At 29.5% G+C, this 15,932-nt stretch overlaps 3 protein-coding genes across 7 annotated transcripts; 1 reads left to right on the top strand and 2 right to left on the bottom strand.

Moving 5' to 3' along the window:
- Positions 1–1,445: 1,445 nt before the first annotated feature.
- On the bottom strand, positions 1,446–3,433 carry LOC109788005 (GDSL esterase/lipase At4g16230). Of its 4 annotated transcripts, none has more exons than XM_083063378.1 (6): positions 3,303–3,428; positions 3,045–3,221; positions 2,808–2,935; positions 2,291–2,536; positions 1,951–2,206; positions 1,446–1,865 (listed from the first exon to the last, which is right to left on the bottom strand). In XM_083063378.1, the coding sequence occupies exons 1-6, from the start codon at positions 3,304–3,306 to the stop codon at positions 1,642–1,644; spliced, it is 1,035 nt and encodes a 344-aa protein (XP_082919504.1). In that variant the 5' UTR covers positions 3,307–3,428; the 3' UTR covers positions 1,446–1,641. The 4 variants fall into 4 exon arrangements, with proteins under 4 accessions (XP_082919504.1, XP_082919506.1, XP_082919496.1 ...); XM_083063380.1 differs by having other exon boundaries at positions 3,045–3,226; positions 3,303–3,423; XM_083063370.1 differs by having other exon boundaries at positions 3,045–3,433.
- Positions 3,434–4,171: 738 nt separating this feature from the next.
- Positions 4,172–6,216, bottom strand: LOC109788010 (GDSL esterase/lipase At4g16230-like). Of its 2 annotated transcripts, XM_020346626.3 has the most exons (6): positions 5,683–6,216; positions 5,468–5,595; positions 5,132–5,377; positions 4,804–4,897; positions 4,642–4,689; positions 4,172–4,534 (listed from the first exon to the last, which is right to left on the bottom strand). In XM_020346626.3, exons 1-6 carry the CDS (start codon positions 6,053–6,055, stop codon positions 4,305–4,307), a joined length of 1,119 nt encoding a protein of 372 aa, XP_020202215.2. In that variant the 5' UTR covers positions 6,056–6,216; the 3' UTR covers positions 4,172–4,304. The 2 variants fall into 2 exon arrangements, with proteins under 2 accessions (XP_020202215.2, XP_020202213.2); XM_020346624.3 differs by having other exon boundaries at positions 4,642–4,897; positions 5,683–6,212.
- A 6,824-nt stretch (positions 6,217–13,040) lies between these two features.
- LOC109788011 (Pectin lyase-like superfamily protein) lies at positions 13,041–15,099 on the top strand. The gene is made up of 5 exons (XM_020346627.3): positions 13,041–13,427; positions 13,542–13,704; positions 13,864–14,070; positions 14,166–14,413; positions 14,523–15,099. Exons 1-5 carry the CDS (start codon positions 13,156–13,158, stop codon positions 14,677–14,679), a joined length of 1,047 nt encoding a protein of 348 aa, XP_020202216.1. The 5' UTR covers positions 13,041–13,155; the 3' UTR covers positions 14,680–15,099.
- The last annotated feature ends 833 nt before the right edge of the window (positions 15,100–15,932 follow it).

Here is a 15,932-nt window from a genome sequence, read left to right as displayed (position 1 = left end):
TTTGTTTATATTTATTTTGTGGTAAAATGTTGTGGTATAATTTTACTATTGAAAAACTACTAATATTTATGTTGTGATTCTTAAAGACTATTATAATTTTGTGTTTTTAAAAGACTATTAGTAGTATTTTTTTTTTCATTAAAAGAGAAAGACTTTTAGTAATTTATAATTTAATATTTTTATGTTATAATAGAGTTGAAGGAAAAATATATATTATGATCCTTTGATTAAATTTGCTCATTTAAATTAATATTAAAATAATTTTCTTTTCCATTTTTGACAGATCATTCGAATGAGTCAAAGTTTCTAATTCAATTTCTACAAATGAATCAACTTGATGGTAAAACAGGCCACAATGGATCAAACTATCCTATTTTACCACCCCTAGCTAATATTGTCATTATAGTTGATTAACCTTTCATTCCAATACTTTGCTAACACAAATACATTCTTTTCTTATTTATAAGAATTACGAAGTTAGGATAATATTTGAAGTTAAAGTCTTGTGTATACTATCCTAAATTTCTACCACTAAATTGACTACAATAATTCTTGCATAACTACGTTTTTAAAAAAATAAATAAAGCTCATTTTTTTATATTATAAACCAGCATTTAATCAAATGATATTTCTTTTTTATTTTATTTTTAATAACATGTTGACCACCGCAAGTTTTGACATAACAATTTGATTGGAACATTTGGTAAAATGTTACGTCTTGAGTTGCACGTAAATATAGAACGGTTCACATAGTTTATTTATTTATTTATTTATTTTATAGGTTCATGGTGAAATAACATACTTAGATAAAATTTTCTATAAGTATTTTTAGGAGAGGGAAAAAATAATTTGTTATAACTATTAAAATTAACTTTTAAAGAAATCAATATAGGAGAATTTTAAAAAATATTTTATACAATTATACATAAATTAATTTTAATTTTAATTTCTCTCTCAAATGTACTTAAGAAAAAGTTTATCCAAATCAATATAATAAGTTTCAATCATCCACAAGATCTAATAAGTTTCAAATGTACTTGGGATTAGGAAGTCTACATAGTATTGCATTTCAATATCATCCACAAGATTTAGTGATGTAGGGTGCAATTTTTCAAATTTTAATTCCACTAAAAAAATTCTCAATTGGAAAAGAAAGTAATTAGTTTGAAGGATCAATTGACAACTTCTAAAAAAAATGTCAAAATATTAAAAAATTTCATGTTTGCTTACATATGAAGGAAAGATATATTTTTATTGAATTAGAAACTATGTTTGGTAGTAGTAGTAGTAATATAGCGGTAAGGATATAAATGTTTTTGAAAAAGTGGACACTAAATAAATATATCTTATTTATATATTGTTATATATATAAATTAATTTTAAGATTGCATTTTACATCAAATTAAAATGAAATTAATTATAATTTTTCTCGAGCATGCACGAAATTGTATGATAATTTTTAGACATCTTAGTATTTTTTAAAGCGAGTTTATGCTTGGGAGGGTTTCCACAAAATTAGACCATATCTACCTTTGATAATTTATTTTTTACTTCATTGAGAATGGGTACAATTTCCTGTGCATTTTACAAAGTAGATTTCCTTTTCTAGTTTCCCACAAAATTTCCAATTCATCCATTGGATTAAGCTTTGGAAAGTTGACAAATGTTCATAGGTGAGATGTCACGAGTATCACCATTTAAGAGACGTTGAGCAATGACAACATTGGCAGCATCACTAGGATGGTAAGTATCCCAGAAAACATACTTAGACCGATCCTCACAAACTTTTGAATTATAATTGCATGGAATCAAGCCTCCAAATCTACCAGCCAGGTGACAGCATGCACTATTCGGATTCTCGAAACCTATTGCACATTAAAATGATAGGTTTATATTCACGAAGGACCATGCAATTTTGGGCACTTAATTAAAAAATAAATCATAACACACCATATTCATTATAATTCAGTATCATATCTTCCATAGTATGGTAAACATCTGCATAAACAAATAATGACCCTTCCAATTTTGTCCTCAGCTCTGCAACAAGGCTCTTCAATTTGGTGTTAAATAACTGAGCTAGCTCATTAGGGAAAGTGACACATTCATCTCCAGCATATGGGTTAAAATCCCTCAAATATGGTATGCACCCAATAGGTCCTACATTTGCCACAACAATTTTTCTGGCCCCTAGACTGAATAGCCTCTGCACATAGTAATTAGAACGTGATCAACAAACAAAATTGGAACATATTTTAAACAAAATTTTATAGGTTATTGGAAAAATTACTGTGAGCTGTAGCTTGAGTCTTGATACTAAGGTGGCCACAAATGATTCTGGAGATACCAACACCCTTTCTGGAATTGAGAATATAGGTGTCAAATAGTTATCTAGGAAATCATTTGAGCCTAGTTCAACTACAAAGAGGGACTTGTTAAACAAATTGTGAGCCGCAGGAACACCAATTAAGGAGATAATTTCTTCCCTTGTATTTGCAAAGTTGTCAATCTGTGCATCAAAGTTGATTCGCCCACCCTGTTAATAACATGAAGATTCTTCCGATCACTATTTAGAACATAAACCTTCGTCTCATATAATGAAACTAATGTATATATTAGCAAGAGATGTCATTGTTATAGAGTTGATTTAAGATAAAATTCATATTTTAAGATGATATCGGAGTTTATCTTATATTAATTATGGAATCATCTATCATATTATTCAATATTCATAAGTAGAAAATATTTATCTTATAAACCAAAGTATTATTGAACTTAACCAAACAATAGTGGAAGAAAAAACTTACAAATATTTCACCAGAATTATTGAGAATTCCACCTGCACCAGAAGCATAATTGACACCCTTGAGAACAGCTGATCCAGTAGTAGTGGGAGCCAAGTAAGGAGGTGAAAAGCCAAGACCCAGTTGCTGATCTGGTAGAAGACATCAAAAAATGCTCAAAGAGAAGTAACAATTGACACAACAATTTGAAAGAAAAAAAAAAAAGAAGAAAGAAAGAAGCTAACGAATATCAGTATTAACTCTCACTTATAATATCTATAACTGTTCTTCCATTGCTGAAACGACCAGTGGGCATTCCAAAGTCAATTCCAAAAGGGTCATGGTTTGCTTTGGCTAGTGAAACGATGTAGTTGTTGTTCCCCACATCGAGCAAGGAATCTCCGAAGACAAAAGACGCTGGTATATCATCTGAGAAGCCTATCCTGAACAAGAGCAAGACCATAAAAACTCGAAACATAATCCCCAAAATGACTAATCTATATCTGTTCAAATAAATACCCATCAAAATGAATTGGGCCTCTGTCTCTGGTTCTCTGCTAAAAAATGGGATATACAATGAGTTTTGTAATGTGCGATTAAGGTGTAGTGTCCAAATAATTGCACTAACTGTTACTCTTGTTGAAGCAAGTAGTGGACCCACCAAGAAATTTCATAATATTGTGTGAAAAATGAGCTTAATTGTTTAGTGGGCTAGAAAAACCAGCTTTGCCTTCTAATAAAACAACATCAAAAGTTCTGTTCATGTTACACATCGTAAAGACATCTCCCGTGAGGGAAACAGTTTAGTCAATAAACGTATTCTAAAGCGAAAGGAGTATTGAATTTCTGTCTAAGCATTTCTAGAGTAATAATTTATTAAACTAACTGTATATTATTATTGAATATAAAATATTAATATTATAATTTTTTAAGATTATATTTTTTTCAAATTTTAAAGGTGGCAATTTCTATTATGTCCTTATTTTGTTATAACTATTAATAAAAGCAAAAGGAAACTTTTTCATATGTTGAATTTCTAAGAATACAATGTAGGTCTGGATTGTTTTTAGTTTCATCACAATGAATGTATTGTCAACAGGAGTATAACGAATGGTGTAATAGGATATGAAGAAACTTCAAAATAAAAGTTATAATGAAAAAATACACCAATCGTTTCTCTTAATTCCATTGTTGAATCTCTTAATATTCTGAATCCTAAATCAACTGCATTAGTATAGAACTTCGATTTTGGGAGAAAAAAAATTAACCATGTTATTAAGGGTTAGAGTTGCATCGTCAATGATTCAGTAGAAAAAATACCTAAGCTAGTACTAAAGTGGACTAAAAATAAATAAGCTTATATTTTATGCAGAATAATAAAATAATGCTATAAAAAGACTTCTAACTAATCCAAAGAATCTATTAACCAATAAACATAATTCCTATGTTGAATACACAATGTAGGATATCTCATATCTCCAAAACATCCCTCAAACATTCATGTGAGCACAAGAATCGAATCTAATATTGAATGAGTTTCCGAACATTCACTGGAAAAATATCATTATGATCACCATCTAAGAGGCGCTTAGCGATGATAACATTTGCAGCATCAGTAGGATGCCAAGGGTCCCAAAACACATATTTGGATCTGTCTGAACAAACTGTCGAAGTAGGACCACAGGGAATCAAACCTCCAAAACGCCCACCAAGAAGAACCCGACAACATCCCGAAGATGGGTCTTCAAAACCTGCCGTATTAATAACACTAGATTACATGTCACGTAGAGATCAATAATAACTACAATAGTTTTAATATAGTTTTAGACTATCTAATAATTTTTCATTGAAAACACACCATATGCTGCGTAATTGTTGAGCAAATCTTCTAAAATGTGGTAGACATCTGCATAAACAAACATTGAACCCTTCAGATTTGAATTGAGTTCTTGAATGAGGCCTTTCAACCGGAAATTAAACAACTGTGCTAGTTGATTTGGGAAAGTAACACAGTCATCACCCGCAGCTGGGTTCGTATCCCTCTGACTTGGTATACACCCAATAGGCCCCACATTTGTCACAGTAATTTTCCTAGCACCCATATTGAATAGCCTCTGCAGATATTGATGTTGATAAGCATAACAGCAATCAACAGTTCAACACCAAACTTATAAAAAAAATAATGATATATTTTTCAACAATATCCTCTATATAGTGTATCCCATCTTAATTTTTTTTTTAATATATTCTATTTGTTTAATAAGATACATCATACATAGTATAAAGATATTATACAAAGATTTAGAAGCATGTAATATCGAGAAACAAGGTCTTCCAAGGAACATTACAATGAGTTGTTCTCTGAACCTTGACACTAAGGTTGTCACAAAGAGTTCTGGAGATGCCAATTCCTGCTCGAGAATTATGACTGCTGGTGCTAGATAGTTATTAATGAAATCGTTGGAACCCATTGTTACTGAAAATATTGACCTTCTGAATAGATTAAGAGTCGCAGGAAGACCAATGTAGGAGATGATGTCTTGCCTGGTATTAGCAAAATTATCTAACTGTGCATCAAAGTTGATTCTATCACCCTACAAAATCACATGCACATTGTCACGATTTCCTTCAACCAAGAGTTGAAGCTTAGAGTTAAGCAATGGTTATTGAAGCAGAAAACTTACAAAGAGTTTTCCAGTGAGGTTGAGAATTCCACCAGCACCAGAAGCATAATTAACACCATTCAAAATCACTGGTCCAGCTGTAGTTGGTGCTAGGTAAGGTGGGGTAAAATCAATACCCATTTCTTGACCTGATGGCACATGATAAATTTATTAGACAAGTAACACATAAGTGAAATAATGATAAGAAGAAAGAAAAGATAAGTAGTTAATCTTGCCAATGATGTCAACAATGGTTCTTCCATTTGTGAACCTTCCTGTTGGTCTTCCGAAATCAATTCCAAAGGGAACGTAATTAGCCCTTGAGAGAGAAGCAATGTAATTGTTGTTCCCCACGTCGACAAGAGAGTCTCCGAAGACAAAATTTGCTGGTCGTAAATTATCTGAAGTTGTAATCCTAAACAAGGATAGAACTATAAAAACTAGAAAAAGAATCTGAACAATGATCGGTCTATTCAACTTGATACCCATTGGAAAATATATAGAACAAATAATCAATACAATGAAGTTTGGAAGCAGGTTTCTCTGTTTTCTTTTTTTGTCTGTGACTACTAACTGCGAGAAGGTGCACAAGACCTTAATTAAGAACATGACTAGCTATTGGGGTCAGGGTAATATATAGAACAGTTCCACCAGGAAAGAGAAATTTGTATCCTCTTACATTAATACGAAACATGCATGGTAGTGTCCCGTTGTGAGAAAGGCATACCTAAAATAATTATATGTACTTATTATTCGTGGAAGAATCATCAATTTAATTTATGTCTTTTCTCCCTACAACATGGCATTATCATGTTTCTTATTAATGTTGGATGACCCTAATCCTTTTAGGAGTTGAGTTTTGAAATAAAAAAGGTAATCTTTTTATAATTTTTTTTAGATTAAGAGAATCATATCTTTATAAAAATAAATAAAAGATGGTGATATTAAATTTATACGAACCTATTAATTTATTTTTAACTAAATTGTATTTTTAGATCTCCTAATTTTTAATCTCCAATTTTGACCTTTGAATTTTTAATTCTAATTTTTAGTCCTCAATTTTATAAAATATGTTATTTTGATTATCTTGATTATCTATTAATTGTTAAAAATTTAAAATTATAACATTAATTATGATATGACATTAAGTAGATGACATAATAATTAATATCTAATAATATTTAGATTAAATTTTACTTTTATTTCATATTTTTATCTCATAAAAATAATAAAGTAAAATAAAAATAATAATTAAAAGTATAATTTAACTTAAATATTATTAGATATTAATTGTCATATCATCCACCTAATATTAGGTCATAATTAATATTATGATTTTAACAATAAAAAATTATACAAATTCTATAAAATTGAAAGACTAAAATATTATAATTAAGAATTGAGAGACAAATTATATATTAGACATTATGGGAGACAAATGTGCAATTTAATCTTTTATTTTATTTTTATTTTAAAAATTTATTAAATAAAAAATAAAAAATTAATTCTCTCTTATTTTCTGTCAAAATTCAACTTCCAAACATACTTTTAAAATCAAATTATCAAGTGAGTCAACATTAATGGCTCTTCATGTCCAGAACCCGTCATGAATGCAAATCTGTTTCATCTATTTAATAAGAAAAGTAACCTTTTTTAAAAAAAATTTAAAGCACATATATTTTTTTATTTAAAAAAGACATGTTAATATTTTTCATGAGTTAAAAGAAAATCAACTTTAGAAAAAAGCTGTGAAAAATAATTACAAATAAGAAGTTTTAAAATCTGTCTCAAAAACTGGTAAAAATAAACACGTTTTCCTAACTTGAGTTTTATTTTCTAAGGAGTGGCGAACGGGGGAGCCACGGCTCCTCCAAATTTTTTTAAAATTATATCTATATCTATATATCTATATATCTATATATATATATATATATATATATATATATATATATATTTATTTTATGATTATTTTATGAAATGATTAGTGAATGATAATCTTTTTCTTTAAATTTTATTATCATGCATATTTATTTTGAATAGAAAAAATAAATAATTTTATTATTTTTTAATTAATAAAAAATTTAATTTATATATAAAAAATTTAATTTGACATCCTCAAATTTTTTATTAAAATTCTGCCACCGTTTCTAAGATTGCTAACTTTGACTCTTAGGTCATCACTATTCCAACATTTTTGTTGTTGTTGTACTTATTACACATCTTAAATGAGTTTCACCATTAAATATCACTTTTTATAATTTCAGCAAATTTTTCTCTAACTTTTTTCTATTTACATATCTTTAATGAGAGTTTCATATATCACTTATATTTTACTAAAAGTATTTAAAAATTACTCATGTTTGGTAAATTAATGGGTGTTACATTTAGATTTTAACCTATAAATCTTGAATTTAAATCTTATCTTTATAAAAATATTAATTTTTAATATTTAAAAATATAAAGACAAAATCATTTAAAAATATGTATATGAGACAGTTTTCTTTATTATATATTATAAATATTATTTAAAAATATAAAATACGTAAATCGAATAGAGCAATTCCCTTTATTATATGCTATAAATACTACAAATACATTTTATTTTTACTTGTTATTATATAGTTATTTATTATTAAACATTATTTGCTATTAAGCATGTTCTTATCTGATTTAGATCTTTAAACGCACGATAACCTTAGGAGATTGATAAGAAGCTATAATATATATATATATATATATATATATAGAAAAGTGTTATTAATACACTTTCATAATGATTTCTTATATATTTTCACTATAAATTTTAAATACAAGTTTTTAATTATTATTTTGTCAACTAACAATCTGGAGACACTCATTAATATGCAACTTGTTTGGTTAGCCGAACCTGTTTTCTAACTATGAACATCTTCATGTATGTTAAAGTTTCTGTGCAACAGCAACACAATGAAATCCGTGCATTGCAAAGCAATGTTACATTTTATAAATATCCTTCAACTATCAACAAATTGCAGAGGTTGAGGAAATTAAAATTCAAAACCAATGGCTTGTCAATTCTTTCTTCTCAATTAAATGTGCCCTAGCCTCTAGCCTAAAAGATCATCAAACAACTTGACACTTGTTTTTGGTAATGTAAACAACTTGCCACTTGACAAGTCTTTCTCCATTTCGCATCACTGCTTTAAATTTAATATAAGCTGTCAACTTGCCATATTACTTTTCAGTTTCTTTAATTCACGGTGCACCGTACTGCACACAGCATATGAAAGAAAGAATCACAAAGCTGTTCAACAAATATATATATTGGAGCTATTAGGTTTGAGGAATGATATCCATATTAGGATGCATGCACTGCATGCATCGTATATACTTACATTGGCGTTGAACATTCTCAACAGTACCATCATATATAATATAATATATGCATAAACGCGTAAAATTAAACTAGTATTACACGCAATTGAATTTTATTTTTAACCACAAAAATAGTTCTGCAAACCAAGTTCCAAAGTCCGCGAAACTCTGTCATCTCTCCTTCATTATTGTTTAGGCGTACCATGACACAGTAAGGTATAGGCGTTCTCAGTATACAGAATAAATAATGGCGGGTAGGTTGTATTTAATGCAGTAAAAATAGTGAGTTTATGTCTCGGTTTTAATTAGCAACTAACAATACACTATAGACTGGTGAATGCATGAATGAAGCAAATACTTTACAGTTTTTTACTAGTACTACAGATAAGATCTCGTTCCCACTCACCAATTTTTCACGTTCTTCATTCAATTTGTTCAGTTATGATTTGATGGAGACAAAAGGGATTGATAAATAAACTTGTACAGTTTATTATGAACTTTACTCAATTTTACAAATTTAACTTGTAAAATAGAGATAATTTCTCACTTTTATACATGATATTGATCATACTCATATCATTGAAATTTCTAACATGTCTCTCTCACATCAAAAATTAGACATCTTAAGTATAAATTTTACAAAGTTAAATATCTATAACTAATTTAATAATGACTCAATAACAAATAATTTAATAAACTCAATAACACTCATTAAAATAGATTCTTATACTATTAAGAAATTAGATAGTTTGAATTCAACTCAACCTTACATACAAAATTGGATTGTAAGAAGATAATTGTTTTCGATATATTTTTTTCTACGCTATTGATTCATCTTTTTTCTTGACTCTTCTGCATTTTCTTTTACTATACTGCGCTTTTCCTTTCTAGAATGAAGACGTTGTTTGTTGTCCTTGAAATTTGGGCGCGTGGGTATTTGAGTAACATCAAAACCTCATCAAAATAGAAACACTAAAGGATTGGTACATTGATTTCACCTCCAATTGGAAAAAAGGGCGTGCATAGTGACATCGTTTTCAAGTGTGGATACAATTGAGAGTACTACAATATGGTTGGACCACGCAAAAGGTCTTTCATTTTCTCAATTTATTGGTACACTAATGTATTTTAACTTTTTAGCGACATTTTCTTTCTTGTATTTGTTAAAATGGTATTATATATTGAATAAATAAGTAATTTTATAATTTTTTTTTTGAAAAAAGTCATTAGATAGAATAACATTTTTTATTTCAATATTATTCTTTTCAATTGTTTTCAAAATTAAAGTCTCATATCGAGTAAAAAAATGTTACATAGGTTATTTTGTAATATTTTTTTAAAATGTTATTATAATTGCTTCTAAAATTAAAGCCTCACATCAAATAAAAAAGTATATTTCTTTTATCTTTAATTATTATCCATAATTAAAGTTTCACATCGAATAAATGAATGATTCATAACAAGTATATATAATCATATAGTTATACTTAAAGATAAATGAACTTTGATAGATATATAGTTTGTGGTGACTAATTAAGAATATCTTCAATCTTCTCTTAAAGAATTCTTAGGAGTTTAAGAGACATAAAAATATAATAATTAATAGTAATATCTATATTAAAATTAATTATCATTTTATAAAATTAACAAAAATTTAACAATATTATTAAAATGTTATAAAAATACTACTTTATTAATATTTGAAAAATTTTACTAAAAACTTTTTGTGTTGTAGTGGTAGATGGGATTCAATGTTTTGTTTTCGTCTTCCGTCGTGATGTGCAGAAGTTACAGCCAAATATTGATATCTCTTGGCTTTCTTCTCTACGGTGGGAAACTATTTTGATGTTGCGACGCTTTCCTGTTGAATTCAAAGGTCAGTGCAAGAAGCTTCAAGAGTTGTTGACCTTGATGTCTTGGACCATCCCATTCTTAAACGAAGGATATTCTAGGATTTGTTTGTGGCCTGGTGACACTTTTGCATTAAGTTTTCGTTTGTGAGTTTGGTTTTTTCTTTACATCATATTCGTAATCTTTGCACACCAAGAGTTTGGTGATTTCCTTCATTGTTATTTTGGAAGGGTCTTTGCCGTTGTTAATTTTTAGAACATGGAATTGTCGGAGTTTGGCTTATGCTACTCTCAAGGTTTTTGAGAAAATTTCTCATGGTTTATTGCAGTTTTTTTTTCTTTGATGTAAGCTTTTGTTTGTACTTGTTGAAAATTGCCTTAGTTGCATATTTTTAAGAATATTTCAGATTTATTTTTGAATAAGTCAATTTAATTTACTTAAAACTTATCATTAGCCGTTAGTAAACTAGCTATTTCTTATTTTTAAGCTAGCTGTTAGTAAACTAGCTATTTCTTATTTTTAAGCTAAATTATTAGTAGTGCTAGCTAAAGTCACGGAATGTGATCTCTAAGTAAGTTATTTTTTAATGTATTTAAATTAAATTGTATTTAGATAAATTCATATTTTTCAAATCCAGCACATTCAATCTATTATTTGTTTACTCTCTCTATTTGTTCTCTGTTTTGCTTTGTTAGCAATTATTTTTCTTCTCTAAAATCAACAATTGGTATTAGAGCCCTCTTTTTGAGGGACTTGTGTGCTTTTACATTGTCATGGAACCTGAAACAAGCTTTTTCCAAGTTGTTCTCCCAGTCTTTGATGGGAAAATTATGACCTCCAGGCAGTGAGAATGGAATCTTACTTGGAGGCATTTGATCTTTGGGAAGTTGTGGAAGAGGATTATGATGTTCCTCCGCTGCCGGACAATCCCACCATGACCCAAATCAAGAATCATAAGGAGAAAAAAAACCTGAAAAGCAAAGGCAAAATCATGCCTTTTTGCTGGTGTCTCTACAACAATCTTCACTAGGATCATGACTCTCAAATCAGTAAAAACAATTTGGAATTATCTAAAGGCAGAATACATTAGAGATGAAAGAATGTGGAGCATGTAGGTGCTTAATTATCTAAGGCATAATACACTTAAAGTCAATATGTTACAAGTAGGAGTTGTAGGCTTTGATGTTATCAAATGTTATCTATAATAGGGTAATTATAAAGGTAATTAATTGAGTCTACAATGAATCATAGAGATGTGAGTAATGTAGAAAATATATTTTAGTCTATTATGAGGAGGAAGATAAATATAAGATTAATTCAAGGGCAACAAAATGTTTGAAGAAAGAAAAAAAATTATTAAAAGAGAAAAAAAAAACTTTCATAAAATTATTACTAAAATTGTTCCATACTATTTAACATTTAATTTTTCTTCTTTTTTACAACTTAAATCATCATCTAAGGGTGTACCAAAATAAAATATATTTATATATCAAATTAAAAAAAAAATCTAAGATAACGAATTACGTCAATCATAAAATAAACGACAAATCATTTTTTGTATTCTAGTTATAATCTTCATTTTTCTTTTCAAGTAATTTTTCCTCTAAAATTAATAAATACATTTAATCATGATATTATTATTATTATTATTATTATAATATTGACTATATATTGTTATTTTTATATTAAATGTCAAATAATGAAATACTATAAATATTAATTTTATGGAGGTAAATGCTTTTATTTTTTTCTACACCAAAAATGTTTTATAATTGATTTCAAAGCATAGAGATTATTGAAGTGAATTTTATCTCTTTCAATTGTCATCATAAATCAAACATTTGTCAACATATTTAAAAATACTCAATTATTTACTAATTATACTAAACCTCATTAATAAATACAATATAGGTGCAATATATTTATGGACTTTATAAATGATTAATTTTCTTTAGAAATCTTAATCGATTATTTTTAGTGGGTTTCTCTTTCAATCACATTTTCAATTTTACAATATTGGAATTTGAAATCTTACTTAAAAGAATTCCTTAAACCAAGGACATATTAATAAATATAATTTAAAAATACATAAAATTATTGATAATAGTGCACAATTATTTGAGTATTTAATATATACCAATGAATATAGGCACAAGTTTATATATGCATAACAGAAACTTGGTTAAGACATGGGATGAGACCCTCGTAGGTCATTAATTTTAATCCTTTGGAAAACCACAAAGAACTAACATGAAAACCAAAATAACCAATTTTCAAGTTAATTAAAGGAACTTATGGACGTCCTCCAATATAGAGAATATCTTGTACCCATTCTTTTCTCCTTTCATTAAGTAACGCTCAATTTTACCTTCCTAACATCTTAACCCCAAAAATAAAGAAACCTTTATCACTTAAGAGCCTCTCATTTCCCATACTCACGCCTCACACAAAAAGACATCAGACCCAAATTATTCTAACTTTACATAATTCTCACCCCAAAGACAATGGCTTCCTCTTCATCCTTGTCTTTGCATAATGCTTCATCAATATTCATAGTGGCAATTCTCAATTTTTGCATGTTATATTGTGCTCTTGGCTATGATGGACAAACAGTTGCAGACTCTCCTTTGTTAACAGAAAAGTTAGGAATTAATCGTACTATCAAAGTAGATATCAATGGCAATGGGGAGTTCAATTCTGTCCAAGCTGCCATAGATTCCATTCCTGAAGATAATTCTAATTGGGTCATTGTACATGTTAGAAAAGGACTATATAGGTACAAAATATATACATTCTTTAATTATATATAGTTGTTATGACAACAAGTTACTTAATTAATTATATGAGGAGTTGGTTTAAATCTTGTTTTCATTTTTTTAATCATGTGAAGAGAAAAGGTGCATATACCAGAGAATAAGCCTTATATTTTCATGAGAGGGAATGGGAGAGGAAAAACTGCCATAGTTTGGTCTCAGAGCTCTTCTGACAACGTGGCATCTGCAACCTTCAAAGTTGAAGCACATGACTTCATTGCCTTTGGAATTAGCTTCAAGGTCAATTTTTTTTATTTACTTAAAACTTTGCAACCTTTTTCTTGAGTGGATGAAACTAAGAACATGAGGGTCAAAAATTGAATAAATTTTAACATGCAAGAACAAATTTTCATGCATTAGAAAATTAAAATTAAAATTTCCCTTGTTCTTTGATTGTAGAATGAAGCACCTACAGGGGTTGCTTATACATCGCAAAACCAATCGGTGGCAGCATTTGTGGCAGCAGACAAAATAGCATTTTATCATTGTGCATTTTACAGTACTCATAACACTCTTTTTGATTACAAAGGTAGACATTACTATGATAACTGCTACATCCAAGGCTCAATTGATTTCATATTTGGTCGTGGTAGAACCATCTTCCATGTAAGTTTGTTGTGTCCTTCAATATTCCATTCTTTTAATCCTAAAATTAATTTATTATTAGTTAAGTTATATGAATTATGTACATTTGCATGCAGGATTGTGAAATGTTTGTGGTTGGTGACAAAAGGGTAACAATTCATGGTTCAATCACGGCTCAAAACAGGGAAAGTGAAGGTGAAATGAGTGGTTTTATCTTCCACAAATGCAAGGTTTATGGCATTGGTGGGGTGTACCTAGGAAGGGCCAAGGGTCCTTATTCTAGGGTCATTTTTGCTAAGTCCTATCTCTCCGTGACCATTGTCCCAGAGGGGTGGACTAATTGGAGCTATGACGGTAGTACAGAGTAAGAAAATCATTAATTAATTGAACTTGTTCGATTCTTATATTTTTTACATGTTCATCAAAATACAATAATATTGATTAATTGTTGTGGTAATTAATTAAAACTGTAGAAATCTATACCATGCGGAGTACAAATGCCATGGACCTGGAGCTTTTACAGCACATCGTGCTCCTTGGTCGAGGCAACTAACTGAAGAAGAAGTTGTTCCCTTTATATCTATTGATTACATTGATGGTAAGAATTGGTTGCCAGTATGGGTTGATTAATCATCTTGTGCAAAAGCTTTTAGATGCAAATTCATCGAGAATGTAATTGTGTTGGACAAAAAATCATCGGATTAGCAATGGTTACAATATTGCAAACATAATTAGTCTTTGTCTAATGGACTAGAGGATACACATGGTAGGAAAAAAAATGAAAGACTCTTACATATTATATAGTTGGAATTTGATTGCTTAGTAAACTAAATTATGTAGCCACTTTGTCATGACATTGTTGGTACTTTATAGTGCTTCAAATTTATACTTAGCTAGTTAGCATTTTAGATAGAATCTAAATTATCAAAACATTGTTTTAAGAGTAGTTGTTGTAATTGCAAAAGCCATGTATTTATTTTCTTTGACTTGTTAATTAATGTTATGTAAGTTCATTTGTCTTAAACTAGAAATATGCTACTTCAGGTGTTTGTAACTTTTTGTAAACACATGTTTTACTTTACCTTTGCATGTTAATTGTGGGAATCATGGTTCATGTTCACAAAAATAAAATAAGAAAAATTAAACTAGCTAGATAAAAGAAAATTTATAGTAATAACAATAATACGCTAAGAATAAGATTATAACAAGACTAAAATTTATGTCATTAATTTATATTAATTAACCTGTATTTTTATCCATGATAAACATCACAAAACCCACTAATTTATTTAATTAGTATATAACATTGTATATTACGTAGCATAAGATCATGATTTAAGGAATATTTAAATTAATACCCATCACCAATTCTTCCAATGCCACTTCCAAAGCCCCCACCAACAACACCTTCAGCTCCTCCAAAACTACCATTATGTTTCATTCCTATGCCACCTCCTACACCTCCATCTTTTCCACTTTCACAGCCTCCACCAATACCACCCCCAATTTCACCACCTCCACCACCTCCTCCTCCAATGCCACCATCATATCCACCACCAACACCTCCTCCAATGCCTTCACCATCCCTTCCTCCTAAGCCACTTCCAATACCACCTCCAACACCTCCACCTCCACTAGCACCTCCTCCAATGTCACCACCGTGTCTATCTCCAACACCTCTACTTCCACCAGCACCTCCTCCAATGCCACCACCTCCAACACCTCCACCACCACTATGTCTTCCTTCTACGCCACCTCTAACACTTCCACCTCCACCAAAACCTCCTCCAAGACCTCCACCAACACTTCCTCCAAGGCCACCACCATGTCCACCTCCAACACCTCCACCTCCACCATGTCTTCCTTCTACGCTGCCTTCAGCA

This window comes from Cajanus cajan, chromosome 1 (genome assembly GCF_000230855.2).
Source record: "Cajanus cajan strain Asha chromosome 1, NIPB_CcT2T_4, whole genome shotgun sequence".
Taxonomy (NCBI): Eukaryota; Viridiplantae; Streptophyta; class Magnoliopsida; order Fabales; family Fabaceae; genus Cajanus; species Cajanus cajan.
The sequence above is the reverse complement of the archived record's forward strand: the minus strand, read 5'-3'. Positions and strand labels throughout refer to the sequence as shown.